Genomic DNA, 20,084 nt, shown 5'->3' with positions numbered 1-20,084 from the left:
ATGTCTCCCTGTGTTTGTGTGAGTGTGTGTGCGTGTGCGTTCTCCCTCCAGTTTCCCCCTGTGTGCTCCCCCCCCCTTGTCTCCCTGGCAAGGTGTGGCGCCCAAGGGGGCCCCATGAGCTTCTATTGCCCGGGGGCCCCATTAGTTGTCAGTCCGCCCCTGGTTCATACACCTGTACTCATTTGGAATGTTTCTGCATGTGCTACATTGATCTACCATTATAAGGGGAGTCTTATCTCATCTATTGCAGGAATAACAATGTGTATGTGGATATCAATTTAATGATTATTTTTATGATTCCTATTTTTGATAAAGTCCAAAAATCCATTTCAAAGAGCAGGCTGTGTTAGCCGCACTAGCCAGTTTAAAATGGTGTCAATAAACACAGCTGCACCTTCTGCGCCATTTCCGGGAACACCCTCAGAGCACAGCACAGTGTAGATGTGCCACTGGGTATGCGCCGCCGCACCACCAAGATGGTGGCTATTCCTTGTTTTTTTTTTAATGTGGTAGCTTTACCATAATTGATGGCTGCCCTTTGTACACTATCTGCTGGTGGTCCCTAGAGGCTTAGGGGGGGTTCCCTATGCCCCTTTACAGAATATGGAGCTCTTATAACATCGGAAAGCACTACAGCTATCATTGTTTTGTAAGCTATTGCTACTTTTTCCTCTGTGTTGGTGTTTCACCTCAGCAATTAGGTCACATGTTATCATGTTCAAATGAATATATATTAATTATTATACTCTATATATTATCAGCACCCTACTCCTGATGAAGAATGTTGAGTGAGGGAATACCAAGCATCTTCTGATCAATAGCAAATTTCTACTAGTCGTGGATAATTGGACTTGAAATGTAATCTGTATGGCGATCGTGTAAAATGATACTTGGGGGGTGTGGACTCTACTAGGGTGTACTGATTTATTTTAATTGGTGCTATATATCATTGTTCTTACGACAAAAATGTGAATTAAGTTGTTCTTAGTCTCTGTGTATTAATAATGAAACCTTACTTTCTGTGGTGTGATATGTCGAGAAGTGACACCTAGAAAAATACCATAATATACTCTGTTTTTTGATATATCTACTCTGGGATGTGGTTTAAGTTTTGATTCTCTGGCTGATATCTATATTTTGCATTTTAATTCCTCTTAAAAATATGAGAATGAGCTAATCAAAGACACCACTGCCTCTGGCCATTAGTCTAACCAGATTTGAATTGAGATGTGTTGAGCTCACCAAGGTGCTGTTCACTCTGTACCTGACCTGCAAACAAGCATCTCCCTGCTGCTGCCTAAATAATTCTGTGGATCTGTGCTTTCTACCCATTTCCTGCCTATTCTAGATCTTTATCCCACCAGTGACCAAGCGTGCAGCTTTGACATAAGGAGGGAAAGCTCTGATCCTTTACCAAGATGGCCGTCTCCACTCAGAGACACAATGCAGAACAATGCATGGTAAGTCAATAACAGGGAAAAAAGATTAGCTGTAGCAAAGCATACAGATAATACTGATGGCTACCCAGCTCTTTCTTTTGCCTTTTTTTAGGTACAGCTCCCACTGTTCCGATCTTCTTTAAAGAGACAATTTAAATCAGGAACAATAGGTCTAATCAATGTATGCCCAACTTTTAATTTTACTATGGGGATAGGGAATATTGTGAATGTGACTAACAGAATAGAGGTCTTTTAGATGCAAACTGTTTTTGCACATAGCTTATTCCAAGAACGGATGCTCATTGACATATGAATGATGTTACACCAAACTAAATAAAATAAAACCCATAAGAAATTAAAAATTCAATAAATCAATCCTGAAACAAGGGATGACTTGTAAAACATAAAGTGGTTTAACCTGGAACAAAAACAACAGCAACATACAATAAAAGAACAATATACCCCCTAAAATAAATGGAAAAAATCACCAAAAAATTCCCTCTGTGCGAAAGCCCATTTTTTTTAAGGGAAGCCTTGGTCCAAAAAAAATTTTTGACCTAAAATAAAAGCCCCATCAACATAAAATAAAAACTGATACACCCTCAAAATAAATTAAAAATCCATAAAACTACCCCTTAAACAAAAACAAAAAACATTGTGTGTTGTAGACGTAACAGCAGCAAGTGATGACAACAAACATTATACACCAAATTAGGAGCGTCTAATTTTTATTTTATTTTTTTCATTCCCCTTTCTTCTGAAGTAACTTCTGCTATTTCAACATTTACGTAACTATGTGTTTTTTTAGATTTTCTTTAGAAAAGAACACTTACTTTTTTTTAATGTAAACCCCCTTCCCCCATTAAAATACACACTATAAATTGAACTCAGACATGTCGCTCTTGCAGATGATCACTGATCATTTCAGTGATTTCACTTCCTCAGAGAAACCATAAATATGTATCTGAGCCTCTGTTGGCTGCTTGTAGCCATTGCCTATGAGGCAGAAGGCCTGGTTGCTAATAACTTTACAAAGTGCTCTGAGGTCTTCTACCAAACAAAAATGCCTGTTGGCTTTGAAGGCATAGCCATGCCTCATGATTTTAAGGAGATTCCGGATGGAATAAAAACAATAAGTGATCTGGCATCTCCAGCCTATATTTGTCAGACTTTTGAAAATAAAAGTTACTATGCCAGTTTATATGACAGAGGAAGGCGTATTCCCCTGTATTCTGCCTACATCCTAGACAGGAAAGAAGCAAAGGAACAACCCGATTGTAAACGACCCGGATCTTTTCAGTTAGAGCCGCAGGTATGTGCATCCTTTTGGTATGTATATGCTATTTAATAGGAAAATATGTTTATCCATATTCATTTGTATTTACCATATTTATCGGCAAATAACATGCACCTTTTTCCCCTTAAAATCAGGGGGAAATCGTGGGTGCGTGTTATATGCTGATCCCCACCGATTGTGAGCCTCTCGGTCGTTGCGGCCAAAAGCCACCGAGAATGCCCGAATGCCGACGAGAATGGCAGAGAGCTACAGAGTGCCACCGAGATACACAGGACATCCGCTCTGTATCTCGGCAGCGCCATTTTTAAACAGCAAGGCTACACTGACAAATCTGCAAATGACAATGACAAGGCTGCAGATGGACACTGATAAGGCTGAATTGATGGGCATTTAAATGTAATTTTTTTTCCTTAAACTTCCCTCCTAAATGTTTTTTTCCTTAAAATTCCCTCCTAAACTTGGGGTGCGTGTGTTATACGCTGGCACGTGTTATACGTTGATAAATATGGTATATCTAGTAAGCAAATGCTAATAGGTGCCGTGCTTGTATGTCAGCTATTGGTTTATGATATCCCTATTGTCCTCTACACAAGCCAGTTCGACGGTGGGAGCAGCTGCATTCGCTGATGAAATGAAAAGAGACAGGAAGAGAATGAGTGACCATCTACCATTCTTTTAAATGTATACCCCTTATGGACCACAGCAGTCTTTGCATTTCCACTATTGGCTTTTATTTGGTGATAGTTTGTCATTATGAAGTCATAGATAGATTTTTTTTTTTTAGGACAGACAAGACTTTCCTTTGGTGATATTGCAAAAATCATTTTCTTTCTATAGAAAAAAGACATTAAAAAAACCCCTGTAAAAATGTACTTTTTTATTTTTTTTGGTATTTTTTTTTAATTGAAGTTGTGCAACATAGACAGAAAATAATAAAGTACAACGTTCCAAAAAATGAGAATAAGGTAGCATATGCACCAGGAAAACAATATTTTTTTCTATTTGACCAATTAGATAAAATAAAAAAGTGTTACTTTAAGGTATTAAGGTATAAGACTGGTTAAATGGAAACTGTAATTTAATAATAACAAACTGTAATATATTTTATATAGACTATAATAAAGGAAGCATTTCAGGGCAGGAGTCAACTCCTGGGCTTCTGATCCTGACTGCAGCCAGCAAAAGGTCACTATTGTAAGTGATCTGTTCACCTGATCCAGAACAAAAAAAAAATTCCAGAAAACAATTATGTATTCACTGTGTGTGTGTGTGTGTGTTTGTATGTGTATGTGTGCAGGGCCGCTGATAAAGCAGTACAGGCAGCCCTCCTGTACTGGGTCCCATCAGTTCAGGGGGGGGCCCAAGTACCTGCTGAGCTGGAGGGCTGGCTGTACTGCCTTATTGCTGACACTTGTGGATCCAGTGCAGTTGAGGCTGCAGAGAAATGGACTGATGAATCTCTGTCATCAGCAGTGGCAGTTGGTGTTTTTTTGTTTGGCGGGGGCGGCAAGCAACCACCCCCCCACGGCACCTCAACCACCCCCAACCCTCCCCCCCATTTGCCGGTCCACCAGAAGGTGTCCCTCTGGGATCATGGAGCCTTCTGGCGTGCACCTCCTCCCCTCCGCCTGAATAGGGGGTGGCAGCGGCAGCCATGGATAGATTTATGCAATGCGCCCGTGCGTCCTTAACCACTTCAGCCCCGGACCAATTGTCAGCCTAAGGACCAGAGGTCTTTTTACAATTTCGCACACTGCACTGTTTTAACTGGTAATTGCGCGGTCATGCAATGTTGTAGCCAAACGAAATTTGCATCCTTTTCTTCCCACAAATAGAGCTTTCTTTTTATGGTATTTGATTGTCTCTGCGATTTTTTTTTTTTGCGATATAAATGGAAAAAGACTGAAAATTTTGAGAAAAAAAATATATTTTCTACTTTTTGTTATAAGAATAATCGAATAAACTCAATTTTAGTCATACATTTAGGGCAAAATTTATTCAGCCACATGTCTTTAGTAAAACAAAATGTCAATAAGCGTATATTTATTGTTTTTGCGCAAAAGTTATAGCATCTACAAACTAGAGTACATTTTCTGGAATTTACACAGCTTTTAATTTATGATTGCCTATCTCATTTCTTGCAGGGCAGTACAAACCCCCCCCCCCCCCCCCAAATGACCCCATTTTGGAAAGTAGACACCCCAAGGAAATTTCTGAGGGGCATGTTGACCCCTTGAATATTTTTTTTTGTCCCAAGTGATTGAATAATGACACAAAAAAAAAAAAAAAGAAAGTTTACAAAAAGTTGTCACTAAATGATATATTGCTCACACATGCCATAGTTATATGTGGAATTGCACCCCAAAATATATTCTGCTGCTTCTCCTGAGTACAGGGATACCACATATGTGGGACTTTTTGGGAGTCTAGCCGCGTACGGCACCCCGAAATCCAATCACTGCCTTCAGGATTTCTAAGGGTGCAAATTTTTGATTTCACTCCTCACTACCTATCACAGTTTCGTAGGCCATAAAATGCCAAAATAACACAAAACCCCTCCAAATAACCCCATTTTGGAAAGTAGACACCCCAAGGAAATTGCTGAGGGGCACGTTGAGCCCATTGAATATTTTTTTTTTGTCCCAAGTGATTGAATAATGACACAAAAAAAATAAAAAGTTTACAAAAAGTTGTCACTAAATGATATATTGCTCACACATGCCATAGTTATATGTGGAATTGCACCCCAAAATATATTCTGCTGCTTCTCCTGAGTACGGGGATACCACATATGTGGGACTTTTTGGGAGTCTAGCCACGTACAGCACCCCGAAAACCAATCACTGCCTTCAGGGTTTCTAAGGGTGCAAATTTTTGATTTCACTCCTCACTACCTATCACAGTTTCGAAGGCCATAAAATGCCAAAATAGCACAAAACCCCCCCAAATGACCCCATTTTGGAAAGTAGACACACCATGCTATTTACTGAGAGGCATGTTGAGTCCATGAAATATTTTATATTTTGCCACAAGTTGCAGGAATATTACAATTTTTTTTTTTTTTTTGCACAAAGTTGTCACTAAATGATATATTGCTCATACAGCCTAGCCACGTACGGGACCCCGAACACCAAGCACTGCCTTCCGGATTCAAATATAAAACGCTACCAAAAAAAACTGTTAGCGATCGCAGGGATCAGGCCTGACTCTGCGAACGCTGCAGTTATGTGTTTAGTGTTTTGTAAGTGACAGTGATCGATCGATACTGCACTTGGGTGGGCTGGGTGGAGGGGCAAAACGCAGGTGCTAGCAGGTATCTGGGCTGATCCTGCTAACAATGCATTTTTTTGGAACCCTAAACTGCTGGGGACGCTATTATAGATCTGATCAGATCAGATATTGATCTGTTCAGATTCTATACCACTACGGGAGGTTTATGCTTTGCGCGTGGGTGTTAGCGGTACTGACACTAACCTAGCGCTGCCTGGGGCGACGCAGATCCTGACCCTAAAACCTAATTGATATCACCCGCCGGGTGATCAGGGGGTTAAACCTTTATTGGGTAATAAATGGTGGGTGCCCTGATGCTATAAAAAGCAAACTAACTATCCAGAGTCACCCATAACACTTATACGGTGATCACTGGTGAAAGGGTTAACTAGGAGCAATCAGGGGGTTCAAATTTTTATTAGGTAGTACATGGGGGTCCCTGGCGCTATATAAAAACCTGACGGGGAACCTAAATAACTAACTGGCTAACCAGCGTCACCAGTGACACTTATACGGTGATCGCTGGTGAAAGGGTTAACTAGGGGCAATCAGGGGGTTAAAACCATTATTGGGTAGTATATGGGGGTACCTAGCGCTATAAAAACCTGGCGGTGAACCTAAAAAAATAACTAGCTACCTAACGGCACCAGTGACACTAATGCAGCGATCAGAAAAACAATCGCTTAGTGATAATGGCAAAAGGGGGTGAGAGGGTTAACTAGGGGCAATCAGGGGGTTAAAACCATTATTGGGTAGTATATCGGGGTACCTAGCGCTATAAAAACCTGGCGGTGAACCTAAAAAAATAACTAGCTACCTAACGGCACCAGTGACACTAATGCAGCGATCAGAAAAACAATCGCTTAGTGATAATGGCAAAAGGGGGTGAGAGGGTTAACTAGGGGCAATCAGGGGATTAAAACCGTTATTGGGTAGTATATCGGGGTACCTAGCGCTATAAAAGCCTGGCGGTGAACCTAAAAAAATAACTAGCTACTTAGCGGCACCAGTGACACTAATGCAGCGATCAGAAAAACGATCGCTTAGTGACACTGGCAAAAGGGGGTGAAAGGGTTAACTAGGGGCAATCAGGGGGTTAAAACCATTATTGGGTAGTATATGGGGGTACCTAGCGCTATAAAAACCTGCCGGTGAACCTAAAAAAATAACTAGCTACCTAACGGCACCAGTGACACTAATGCAGCGATCAGAAAAACGATCGCTTAGTGACACTGGCAAAAGGGGGTGAAAGGGTTAACTAGGGGCAATCAGGGGGTTAAAACCATTATTGGGTAGTATATGGGGGTACCTAGCGCTATAAAAACCTGGCGGTGAACCTAAAAAAATAACTAGCTACTTAGCGGCACCAGTGACACTAATGCAGCGATCAGAAAAACGATCGCTTAGTGACACTGGCAAAAGGGGGTGAAAGGGTTAACTAGGGGCAATCAGGGGGTTAAAACCATTATTGGGTAGTATATCGGGGTACCTAGCGCTATAAAAACCTGGCGGTGAACCTAAAAAAATAACTAGCTACCTAGCGACACTAGTGACACTAATGCAGCGATCAGAAAAATGATCGCTTAGTGACACTGGCAAAAGGGGGTGAAAGGGTTAACTAGGGGCAATCAGGGGGTTAAACCTTTATGGGGGGGTAGGGGGCTACCCTGGACCTAACACTAACTGCCCTGACACTTTTTACTGTCACAACTGACACTGAATGCAGTGATCAGTAAATAAATGATCACTGCAATCAGTGACACTGTGACTGGGAGGGGGGGGGGCGATCGGGGGGGATTTGTGTGCCTATGTGTGCCTACATGTTAGTGTAGTGTTTGGTGCACTTACTTTCAGTGTTCTCCTCGTAGTCCGGTCAAAAAGACCGCCCCGAGGAGAATGACATCACTTCCTCCCTGCCTGTGTTTACTATACACAACGGGAGGAAGCTTCTCATTCGCCAGGAGCGATCGAGAGGGGATGGCCAGAAACCAACGGCCATCTCCTCATCCCGGATCACTCCTGCAGCGAAATGGACCGCCGCATCCAGCGGGAGGGGGTCCTATTGGACCCCCCACCCGCTGGAAGGCAAGCACGTACATGTACGTGCTTGTGCCTGTACATGCCATTCTGATGACGTACATTGCCATGCGGCGGTCCTTAGGTGGTTAATGCATGGGCTGCCCCTGGTGCTCAGTCCCTTTCTCCGGCTCAAATTTGTGATATTAGAGGTATGTGTAGACCCCTGATATTTCGCCAAAGCCCCCTCCCAACAGGGCTGTTAAAAAAATGTAAAAATAAAATATAAAATAAGTAAATAAAATTACCTCATTACCTGTTTTAACTGCACACTAGCACACCACAGCAGCTTTGCACGTGGTTGCAGGGCACTTACAGAGCAGTGCTATTCAATTAAAAAAATTATATTTGTCAATGAGGGTATAGTTTCTGCCATGGCTGTGAAGCATAGCATCGCAGCGATGACGTTTTAGCTAAAGGATGGGGACCCATTTGGAAAAGCTGTATGGGATCCTGTGATTTCTAACAGCACCCTTGTGTTTGTGTATGTACAGTGGAGAGAACAAGTATTTGATATACTGCCGATTTTGCAGGTTTTCCTACTTACAAAGCATGTAGAGGTCTGTCAAAGATAGAACAGAGTTTACAGAGATCATACGTTTCCTGTAGTTCTTGATCAGGTTTGCACACACAGCAGCAGGGATTTTGGCCCACTCCTCCATCACTGGGCAATACGGACTTTCAGCTCCCTCCAAAGAGTATGTAAGACATCCTTCCCCATAGGCGGTCAGTGGCAATATGAAGTGGTTAATTATCACTGTCACTAATGTAGCATTAGGAGGATAATAAATACTGCCAATAGTCACTAATGCAGCTTTGTACAAAGAAATAGTTAACCCCTGGGGGAGTGAAGGGGTTAATTAACATTTGCAGTAATGCAAGGGGTAATAAACATTGCCACTGGCCATTAATGCAGCACTGGGCAGTGGGAGTGTTAATTAACCCCTTGCATTACTGGCTAGTGGCAATGCTAATTAACCCTTCCACTCCCCAAAGGGGTTGAGCATTTGTCTGTACAAAGTTGCAATTATCCTCAACTGCTGCACTCATGTTTGTGATAGACTGACTACCCCCATCTCACTTCTGCACAGCGCCACTCAATTCCAAGCCTAGAAATAATGTCATTCTGCAGAGTAGCAGGCCAGGACCATCCTTCCCCTGATGGATGGAAATCACTCCGCCTGAAAGTAGTGAAGGAACTTAGGGAGCGATTTCAGCACTCAACACCCCACTGCCACCTGCCACTCTGCAAAGTGAGGTGCTGCTAAGGGTTGCCCTGATGATGTATTGGGCCTGGGTATCAGGGCAAACTTTAGCAGCAGTTTGATAGTAGCTGCCCTGGTCACACTGCACCCCTGTCCCCCTATTCAACTTTGGCGCCCAGGATACCTGCCCGCTCTGCCCCTCCATCCCCCCTTGCTAAGAGACTCCCAGCTGTTACTGTTCACCTCCACCATCCCCAGTTTTCTTTCTTCAGGGCTTAGATTTTGGTAGATTGGAGATATTGCATAATATATATGTACATATATCTTAAGTTACTAACACATTTATGTGTGCATTCTCTCTATTAATAAGGGGTCCTACATATACAATGTAGCTGCTTGTAGTGTGTTCTATACTGATGTGACTTCATCCTAAAAGTAATTATTTTTAAACATCATTACCTACAGTATATTTAGTGAAACCTGTGTAGGCATAGCATTATTATTATTATTATTATACAGGTTTTATATAGCGCCAACAGTTTACTCAGTGCTTTACAACATGACGGCAGACATTACAGTTACGTTACAATTTGGTACAAGAGGAATCAGAGGGCCCTGCTCGTTAGAGCTTACAATCTAAAAAGGAAGGGGCAATTGATACAAAAGGTAATAGCTGTGGGGGGATGAGCTGATGGAGGAAGTAAAACAATGTTAGTTAGAAGCAGGATAGGCTTCTTTGAAGAGAAGGGTTCGTCTAAAGATGGATAGATTAGGGGACAGTCGGACAGATTGGGGTAGGGAGTTCCAAAGGATGGGAGAGACTCTGGAGAAATCCTGGAGGCGAGCATGGGAGGAGGTGACAAGGGAGCTAGAGAGCAGGAGGTCTTGGGATGACCGAAGAGAGCGGCTTGGTTGGTATTTTGGGACTAGGTTAGTGATGTAACTAGGGGCAGAGTTATGGATGGCTTTGTAAATTATTGTTAGTACTTTGAATTTTATTCGTTGGGTGAGTGGAATCCAGTGCAGGGATTGGCAGAGAGGGGTGGAGGACACTGAATGGCTGGTAAGGTGGATGAGTCTGGCAGCGGCATTCATTATGGACTGAAGGGGGGATAGTCTATGTAAAGGTAATCCAACGAGGAGGGAGTTGCAGTCCAAGAAGCTTGGTGGTGTCATTAGTTAAAAAGGGGTGTATTCTGGAAATGTTGCGGAGGCTAAGGCGGCATGATTTGGACAGGGCTTGTATGTGGGCCTGAAAGGACAGTTCGGAGTCTAAGGTTACCCCAAGCACCCTGGCATGTGGGGATGGACTAATAGATGTGCCATTGATCTTGACAGAGAAGTCAAGGGAAGGGGCACGTGGGGGAGGAAATATTAAGAGCTCGGTTTTAGATAGATTAAGTTTGAGGAAGCGGTGTGACATCCAGGGTGATATGTCTGTTAGTAGATCAGTGATGCACGAGGAGATTGATGGGGTGAGCTGAGGGGCAGAGAGATAGATTTGGGTGTCATCAGCATATAAATGGTAGTGAAAGCCATGGGAGGCTATCAGCTGACCCAGGGAGGACGTGTAGTTTAAGAATAGTAGAGGTCCAAGGACAGAACCTTGGGGGACCCCAACGGAAAGGGGAGTTGGAGAAGAGGAAGTGGAGTTGTAAGTGACACCGAAGGTGCGATGAGATAGGTAAGATTCAAACCAAAGGAGAGTGCAGCCATGGAGACCAAGCAAATTGAGTTTTTTGAGGAGGAGGGGGTGGTCAACTGTATCAAAGGCAGCAGAAAGGTCCAAGAGTAAGAGTATGGAATAATGACCGTTGGTTTTGGCTGTTAGTAAGTCGTTAGTGAGTTTTAGGAGGGCAGTTTCTGTGGAGTGCTGTGGGCGAAATCCAGACTGAATAGGATCGAGAAGGTTATTTTCAAGGAGGTGGTTGCTCAGTCGGTTGTAGACTAAACGTTCAAGGAGTTTGGAGGCAAAAGGGAGTAAAGAGATGGGTCTTAAGTTGTTAAGATTGGTGGGGTCTGAGGCCTTTTTTGGTATGGGAGTGACTAGTGCATGTTTTAGAGGGGTGAGGAAGATGCCAGTAGAGAGTGAGAGGTTGAAGATGTGTATAGTATTTGAGAAGGAACAGGGTCCAGGGGGCAGGAGGTTAGCTGGGCATTAGAAAAAAGTTTAGTGACTTCCTCTATAGTAGCTGGGTCAAAAGAGGAAAGTATTGATTGCGCAGGAGGACAGGGAGTGTAAGGTGAGGGAGATATCTGTAGAGCGGAGATCTCAAGAAGAATCGTCTCAGTCTTATTTTTTAAGTGATAAGCAATCTCTTGGATAGTGAGTAAGTTAGTGGGTGGGGGTAGTAGAGGACGAAGTAGAGTGGTAAAGGTAGAAAAGAGTTGACGGGACTGCGTGAGAGGGTGTTAATGAGAGTGATAAAGTAGGTCTGTTTGGCAGCGTGCAGGCAGGAATGGTATTTTTGGAGGGCAGATTTATATTGGCTGAAGTCTTGCTGTGACTTAGTTTTACGCCACAGACGCTCAAGAGCACGGCTACGTTTTTTGAGGCTTCTGGTATTGTCTGTCTGCCAGGGTTGTAGGGGTCAGGGCCTGATTCTGTGTGTAGTGAGGGGGGCAAAGGTATCCAGGGTGGATGACAGCGAACTGTTGTAGACAGAAGTAGCCAAGTTGGGGCAGGACAAGGATGATATTTTGTCGTAGAGACAATCTGTAGCAGAGAAAAGAAGAGAAGGGTTAAGATGGCGAAGGTTTCTACGTGCAATAGTTTGGTAGTTGGAAGGCAAGGAGGAGGCAGACAAGGAGAGATTGAAACGAATAAGGTGGTGATCAGATAGAGGCAAAGGAATATTGGAAAGGGTGTGCGGAGTGCATAGGTAGGAGAAGATGAGGTCAAGGCAGTTGCCAACAGAGTGAGTGGAAGCACTTGTCCATTGTTTTAGATCAAAGGAGGAGGTTAGGCTCAGCAGCTTAGAAGTAGCAGGAGTGTTAAGATTAACAGGGATGTTGAAGTCACCAAGAATGAGTGTTGGAATTTCAGAGGAGAGAAAGTAGGGTAGCCAGGCGGAGAAGTCATCAAGGAAGTTTGATACCGGTCAAGGGGGCCGATAGATCACAGCAATTCTCAATGAAACCGGAGAAAATAAGCGGATACAGTGAGTTTCAAATGAAGAGAGGGACAGAGAGGGGGGTGGATGAAGAACCTGAAAAGTGCTTTGAGGGGATAGGAGGATTCCAACACTACCTCCTTTCCGTCCACTAGGCTTGGGAGAGTGAGTCCACAGGAGGCCACCATAGGAGAGAGAAGAAGAAGAAGGAAGGTCAGATTCTTGAATCCAGGTCTCAGTAATTGCAAGTAAGTTCAGGGAGTTAGTGATAAATAGGTCATGGACGGTGGTGAGTTTGTTACAAACAGAACGGGCATTCCAAAGGGCACAGGAGAAGGGGAGGCTGGCTCTAGGCTTAAGAGGAACAGAAATGAGATTGTGTGGATTGCGGCTGCTAGCAGAGGATGGGTTGTGCCGGGTATGTTGGCCGAAGGTAAATGATTGTGGTCCAGGATTTGGGGAAATATCTCCAGAAGTTAGGAGAAGAAGAAGGGTGAGAGAAGTGATATGGGAGTGTGACTCATGTGGGGGGACACGTCCCAGTTGCCTGCAGGCTTTATTGGTAAATGGATTTAGCGTTAGCAGGAGCTGATGAGTGCAGTAATAAGGTGAAGACAGGAGTGAGGGTGATATATATAAGCTGTGGGGTGGAGAAGGTGGGTGAAGGAGTGAGAATTTAAGCAGAGAGGATGCAACTAGGGATGAGCCGAACACCCCCCGGTTCGGTTCGCACCAGAACTTGCGAACGACCCCCGCGTTCGGTACGAACGTTAGAACCCCATTGAAGTCTATGGGACTCGAACGTTCGAATTGGAAAGTGCTAATTTTAACGGCTAATATGCAAGATAGTGTCCTAAAAAGGGTTTGGGGACCTGCCTCCTGCCTCAGGGGACATGGGTCACTGCAAAAAAAAGTTTTAAAAACTGCTGTTTTGGCGGGAGCACTGATTTTAATGACGATTAAAGTGAAAAAAAAAAGTGAAATATTCCTTTAAATATGGTGCCTGGGGGGTGTCTGTAGTATGCCTGTGAAGTGCCACGTGTTTCCCGTGTTTAGAACAGTCCCTGCACAAAATGACATTAAACGGAAATAACACCATTTAAAACTGCTTGCGGTTTTAATGTTATATCTGGTTCCTGCAATATGGTTGAAAATCATTGAGAAACATGGCATGGGTAGCCCTCCCTGCCCATTACCAGCCTATTTGGGTCTTGTACGCATATTAAGGGGAACCCCGTACCCATATTAAAAAAAGGAAATGCGTGTGGCCCCCAGGCCCTATATACTCAGAACAGCAGTATACAGGCGGTGCAAACAAGACAGGGACTGTGTAGGTTTGTTGTGTTAAGTTGAATCTGTTTGTCATTTTCAACCGGTACATTTTTAAAGTGTAGCTCCAGTCAAAAAAACTATCTTTAAGCTTTTTGGAAAACATAGGGAAGGGTTATCACCCCTGTATAATTTGTTTTGTCGTCCATCTTTTTTCATCTCACTTGCTGCTGTCTCCTTGCGTTTGCAAGTAGGAGATGTTTGTAAGTTGGATGTTTGAAAGTAGGGGCCTGCCCTATATTATAGCGGTATGTACTGGGTACAGAGCACGCAGACAGCACGCACTATCTCCTAACACTACTGACTGCAAGCTCTATTATTAACCACTTGTTAGCCCAATGTTTGCATAAAGTGAAAGATGAAGTTATGCTGAGTAAATAGATATCAAACATGTCACTCTTCAAAATTGCACATGCCCGTGGAATGGCGCCAAACGTCGCTACTTAAAAAATCCCCATAGGCGACACTTAAATTTTTTTTTTTACTGGTTACATGTTTTGAGTTGCAGAGGAGGTCTAGGACTAGAATTATTGCTCTCGCTCTAACATTCTCGGCGATACCTCACATGTGTGGCACATGCGAGCACATGGGGACATGGGCGCTTTAATTTTTATTTTATTTTTTTATTGTTCATTTTACTTTATTTATGTTAGTTTGACATTTTTTTCCCCAAAAATATATTTTTGATCACTTTTATTCCTATTACAAGAAATGTAAACATCCCTTGTAATAGGAATATGGGGTGACAGGTCCTCTTTACAGTGAAATCTGGGGGGTCAATATGACCCCACATCTCACCTCTAGGCTGGGAAGCCTGAAATAAAAAATAAAAAAAAGATTCTGGCTTTGATCGTACTGGCGAGTTGGTAGAAGCACCGGAGGGCGGTGAGGGGTGGGGGGCGTCTATGGCTGGGTATTTCAGGGTATCACCGAGTATGGCTGGGTATCTCTGAGTATGGCTGGGTATGGCAATTTATGGCAGGGTATTACAGAGTATTGGCGGGGTATTGGCGGGGTACTACAGAGTAATAGCAGGGTACTGCAGAGAATTGGGGGGTACTACAGAGTAATGGCAGGGTACTGCAGAGTATTGGGGGTACTGCAGAGTAATGGCGGGTACTGCAGAGTAATGGCGGGTACTGCAGAGTATTGGGGGGTACTGCAGAGTAATGGGGGTTACTGCAGAGTAATGGGGGTTACTGCAGAGTAATGGCGGGTACTGCAGAGTATTGGGGGGTACTGCAGAGTAATGGGGGTTACTGCAGAGTAATGGGGGTACTGCAGAGTAATAGCGGGTACTGCAGAGTATTGGGGGGTACTGCAGATTAATGGGGGTTACTGCAGAGTAATGGGGGGTACTGCAGAGTAATGGCAGGGTACTGCACTGCAGAGTAATGGCAGGGTACTGCACTGCAGAGTAATGGCGGGGTACTGCAGAGTAATGGCAGGGTACTGCAGAGTATGCACTGGTATTGCAGAGTATTGGCAGGGAATTGAGGGGTTAAATTCGGTGAGCAGCGATGTGGGCACTGCAGATGCAGCCCACATCGCTGCTGACATGACGCCGGTTTGTTTCCAAGTGATTCCAAGTGATCACTCCGTCATTTGACGGAGCAATCACGTGGTAAACGGCCGCTATGAGCGGCCGTTTACCGTGATCCGTGATGCGACCCGGCGGTCACGGATGCTCTCGAGTGCGCACACCTCGGGGCACGCGAGAGCAGAATTCTGGGAGGCCGTTAATTAACGGCCTCTCAGAGTTAAACAACCGCCCTGAAGCCGTTAATCGGCAATGGGCAGTTGTTAAGTGGTTAAAGCTAGATCACTAGCTATATAGGTGAGGTGAATATAGTGGTGTATACTGCAGTCAGGGCACAGACAATAACCACTACACAGCAGCAAGATAGGAAATCAGCCAAAAACGATTGGTGTGTACTGTGTTGAAGGTACACAGAACACCCACTGCTTCAGATGCTAAGTAACACACTACACGAGGCCGCCTCAAAGGCGGCCTTATATAGTGTGGGGCGTGCACTACACAGCCTGAGCTATGATTGGCCACAGGCAGGATGCCTGTGGCCAATCATGGCTCTCCTCGCTGCCGGCGCTGCGATTGGCCAAGCATGCGGGGTCACAGTGCATGCTTGGCCAATCATGGGGCAGCAATGCACTGCGCCACCGCAGTGCATTGTGGTCCGCGCGCGCGTCACTCGAATTTTGACGCGAACGGCCCAAACATTCGGAATTCGCCGAATGGCCGAACAGCCAATGTTCGAGTCGAACGTACGTACGACTCGAACACGAAGCTCATCCCTAGATGCAACTGTGAGAAGGAAAAATAGAGAGTGCATGATACAGAGTGGTGAGATTGAGAGGAAGCATGAATGAGAGAAGAAAAAGTTTGGAGAATCAGGTCACCTGTAGTCTGTTTAATGTTCTGCAGAAGTCTGTTGTGTATTTTCGCTTTGTGCATTCGTTGAAGTGCTGAGCGGAAGTGCAATACTTAATCCAATATGAATACTTTATCCAAGATGTTAGTGGCCAATGCAACCCCTGCCTGTGCATCCCCTATGTAAGGCCTGAATTTATACTAAATTTGGGTGGGGTTATTGACAATTAATTAGTCAGGATTGCATAGGAGGAACACATGGCTAACAGAATGAACTTCTCACACCAAGGCTAACTACAAGACACAGCAAGAGAGCAGAAAAGGTCAGTGCCATAAAGATAAGAACAGCTCCTAAATTTTAGCTATAGTGAGACAATAAGAAAGTTAAATAAACATCATTCTGATATGGACAGAGGTAAAGAATTTGACAGCAGCATAGATCACCAAAAACATACACAGAACTAGCAGGATGATCCTAGATGATCATAGCATTACTCAGACTGGGAAAGGGGAGGGGAACATCAGGGCCAGCCCAGGTGTACTGCAGCACATATGCTGACAAGAGGGGAGAGAAGAATCTATTGGCCTGTTTCTGCTCCTCCACCAGTCATAGGGTGAGGAAAGGGTGGTGGTTATTTTGTATTGCTTAACTGCAGTGAGTCCACCAATTTGACCCTGTTGTCTGCCAGGGCTGTTTAAAGCGGGAGTCCACCGGGACTCCGCGTTTTTTTTTTTTTTTTTTAACCACTTGCTTACAGGGCACTTAAACACCTTCCTGCCCAGACCAATTTTCAGCTTTCGGTGCTCTCACAATTTGAATGACAATTACTCAGTCATGCAACACTGTACCCAAATGAATTTTTTGTCCTTTTTTTCCCACAAATAGAGCTTTCTTTTGGTGGTATTTGATCACCTCTGGGGTTTTTATTTTTTGCGCTATAAATGAAAAAAGACCGAAAATTTTGAAAAAAAACGCATATTTCTTTGTTTCTGTGACAGAATTATGCAAATTATTAATTTTTCTTCATAAATTTTGGTCACAATTTATACTGCTACATGTCTTTGGTAAAAATAACCCAAATTAGTGGATATTATTTGGTCTTTGTGAAAGTTAGAGAGTCTACAAGCTGTGGTGCGAATCGCACAAAATTGATCACATCTGATGTACTGGTGGCTAGTGATGGACGAACTTCCGACGGGACGTTTCGCGAACGCGAAACGCGAACGGACACAAACGTTCGCGAAAACGACCGTTCGCCGCGGGCTCCATTGACTTCAATGGGAGGCGAATTTCGCAAACCTTTAGGTCGAATTTGCGGCCACGGGGTAATTATTAGGGGGTAGCACGTAGTCCCACCACCTGGACAATAGCATAATACATGTATGAGGTGAATTTGGGATCGATAACTACAAGCATTTTTTTTTTATTTGGGAAATTGTTCTGACAATTCAGGACTATGGAGCTAATGAAGGCAATGGAGGAGAGGGAAGGTCAGGGACCAGGGTAGGCAAACAAGAGGGTGCAGGAGATACAGAGCACTGACAGCAGCACCGTAATACAGAGCACTGACATCAGCACCGTGACATACAGCGCTGACAGCAGCTCCGTGACATACAGCGCTGACAGCAGCTCCGTGACATACAGCGCTGACAGCAGCTCCGTGACATACAGCGCTGACAGCAGCTCCGTGACATACAGCGCTGACAGCAGCTCCGTGACATACAGCGCTGACAGCAGCACCGTGACATACAGCGCTGACAGCAGCTCCGTGACATACAGCGCTGACAGCAGCTCCGTGACATACAGCGCTGACAGCAGCTCCGTGACATACAGCACTGACAGCAGCTCCGTGACATACAGCGCTGACAGCAGCTCCGTGACATACAGCGCTGACAGCAGCACCGTGACATACAGCGCTGACAGCAGCTCCGTGACATACAGCGCTGACAGCAGCTCCGTGACATACAGCGCTGACAGCAGCTCCGTGACATACAGCGCTGACAGCAGCTCCGTGACATACAGCGCTGACAGCAGCACCGTGACATACAGCGCTGACAGCAGCTCCGTGACATACAGCGCTGACAGCAGCTCCGTGACATACAGCGCTGACAGCAGCTCCGTGACATACAGCGCTGACAGCAGCTCCGTGACATACAGCGCTGACAGCAGCTCCGTGACATACAGCGCTGACAGCAGCTCCGTGACATACAGCGCTGACAGCAGCACCGTGACATACAGCGCTGACAGCAGCTCCGTGACATACAGCGCTGACAGCAGCTCCGTGACATACAGCGCTGACAGCAGCTCCGTGACATACAGCACTGACAGCAGCTCCGTGACATACAGCGCTGACAGCAGCTCCGTGACATACAGCGCTGACAGCAGCACCGTGACATACAGCGCTGACAGCAGCTCCGTGACATACAGCGCTGACAGCAGCTCCGTGACATACAGCGCTGACAGCAGCTCCGTGACATACAGCGCTGACAGCAGCTCCGTGACATACAGCGCTGACAGCAGCTCCGTGACATACAGCGCTGACAGCAGCTCCGTGACATACAGCGCTGACAGCAGCTCCGTGACATACAGCGCTGACAGCAGCTCCGTGACATACAGCGCTGACAGCAGCTCCGTGACATACAGCGCTGACAGCAGCTCCGTGACATACAGCGCTGACAGCAGCACCGTAAGCAGCCCCAGGAGGAAGTCAGCACAGCACAGGGATGGTGTGATCCCCTCATAATAAGAACCCCCAGGAGGAAGTCAGCACAGCACAGGGATGGTGGGAGCCCCTCATAATAAGAACACCCAGGAGGAAGTCAGCACAGCACAGGGATGGTGGGAACCCCTCATAATAAGCAGCCCCAGTAGAAATATGACACCGCTCAACCTCTTCAAAGAGGAGGGTAGGGGCATATAGTACGGTGTGCTTTTTTGGGTCAGGGAAGTGAGCCAAATGAATTAAGAAGGTCTGTGTGCTTGATTCCAAAAATTGTTTATAGACATATACATGGTCTACTGATCACATGTGTTGAATTCCTCCGAGATCCATGCCTCATTCATTTTTAGAAATGTGAGGTAGTTAACACTGTGGTGAGCTAGGCGAGTACGCTTATCGGTCACAATCCCCCCTGCTGCGCTGAACGTCCTTTCGGACAGGACACTGGATGAGGGGCAAGCCAACAGTTCGATTGCAAATTGGGCAAGCTCTGGCCAGAGGTCAAGCCTGCCCACCCAGTAGTCTAGGGGTTCATCACTCCTCAGAGCGTCCACATCGGCCGTTAACCCAATGTAGTCGGACACCTGACGGTCTAGGCGTTCCCTGATGCTGGATCCGGATGACACCTGTCGATGGGTCGGCTGAAAGAATGACCTCATATCCGAAGTCACCAACACATCTTCAAACCGGCCTCTTCTTGCAGGCGCTGTTGGATTGGTACCCGCAAATCCTTCTCTGGGAGTGGGAATTGCTCCTCTGCCAGCGCACGCAAAAGCAGAATGCAGCATTTCTCGAAGCAAGGCCTGGAAGTGCTGCATTCTGACAGCCCTCTGCGACGGCGGTAACATTTCCGCCATTTTGTGTTTGTACCGGGGGTCTAAGTACGTTGCCACCCAGTACTGGTCCTTGACCCTCATGCTTTTTATACGGGGGTCCCTATTAAAACACTGGAGCATGAAGGCCCCCATTTGCACTAAAGTGGAAGCGGTGTGGTGGCCTGGCTCCTGCTCATCATCCAGGATAATGTCGTCCTCTTCATTCTCCTCTCCCCATCCTCGCACAACAGGGATCCCAGAAAGGTTTAAAGCATGCTCTTCTTGCTCCTGCTCATCCGCCCCGGCACCATCCTCCTCTGACTCCTCATCAGACTCCTGTTGTTGACTTGTCTCAGATAGAGTAGCCCCCCCTGGGAATTCATCCAGCATTGCGACTTCCTCATCTTCCCGCTCCTGCTCCTCCACAGCCT

General features: G+C 45.3%; 1 protein-coding gene across 1 annotated transcript in view; it reads left to right on the top strand.

Annotated features, from left to right (window-relative positions):
- The first annotated feature begins 2,359 nt into the window (after positions 1-2,359).
- The window catches only part of LOC143960923 (endonuclease domain-containing 1 protein-like), a 30,402-nt gene continuing 12,677 nt past the window's right edge, over positions 2,360-20,084 (top strand). Inside the window, exon 1 of the mRNA XM_077469954.1 lies at positions 2,360-2,751. Within this exon, the coding sequence (XP_077326080.1) occupies positions 2,398-2,751 (354 nt within the window). The 5' untranslated portion in view covers positions 2,360-2,397. The remainder of the gene's footprint in view (positions 2,752-20,084) is intronic.

Source organism: Lithobates pipiens, unplaced genomic scaffold, assembly GCF_037356315.1.
Source record: "Lithobates pipiens isolate NorthernLeopardFrog02 unplaced genomic scaffold, aLitPip1_a1.2 Scaffold_8, whole genome shotgun sequence".
Classification (NCBI taxonomy): Eukaryota; Metazoa; Chordata; class Amphibia; order Anura; family Ranidae; genus Lithobates; species Lithobates pipiens.
The sequence above is the reverse complement of the archived record's forward strand: the minus strand, read 5'-3'. Positions and strand labels throughout refer to the sequence as shown.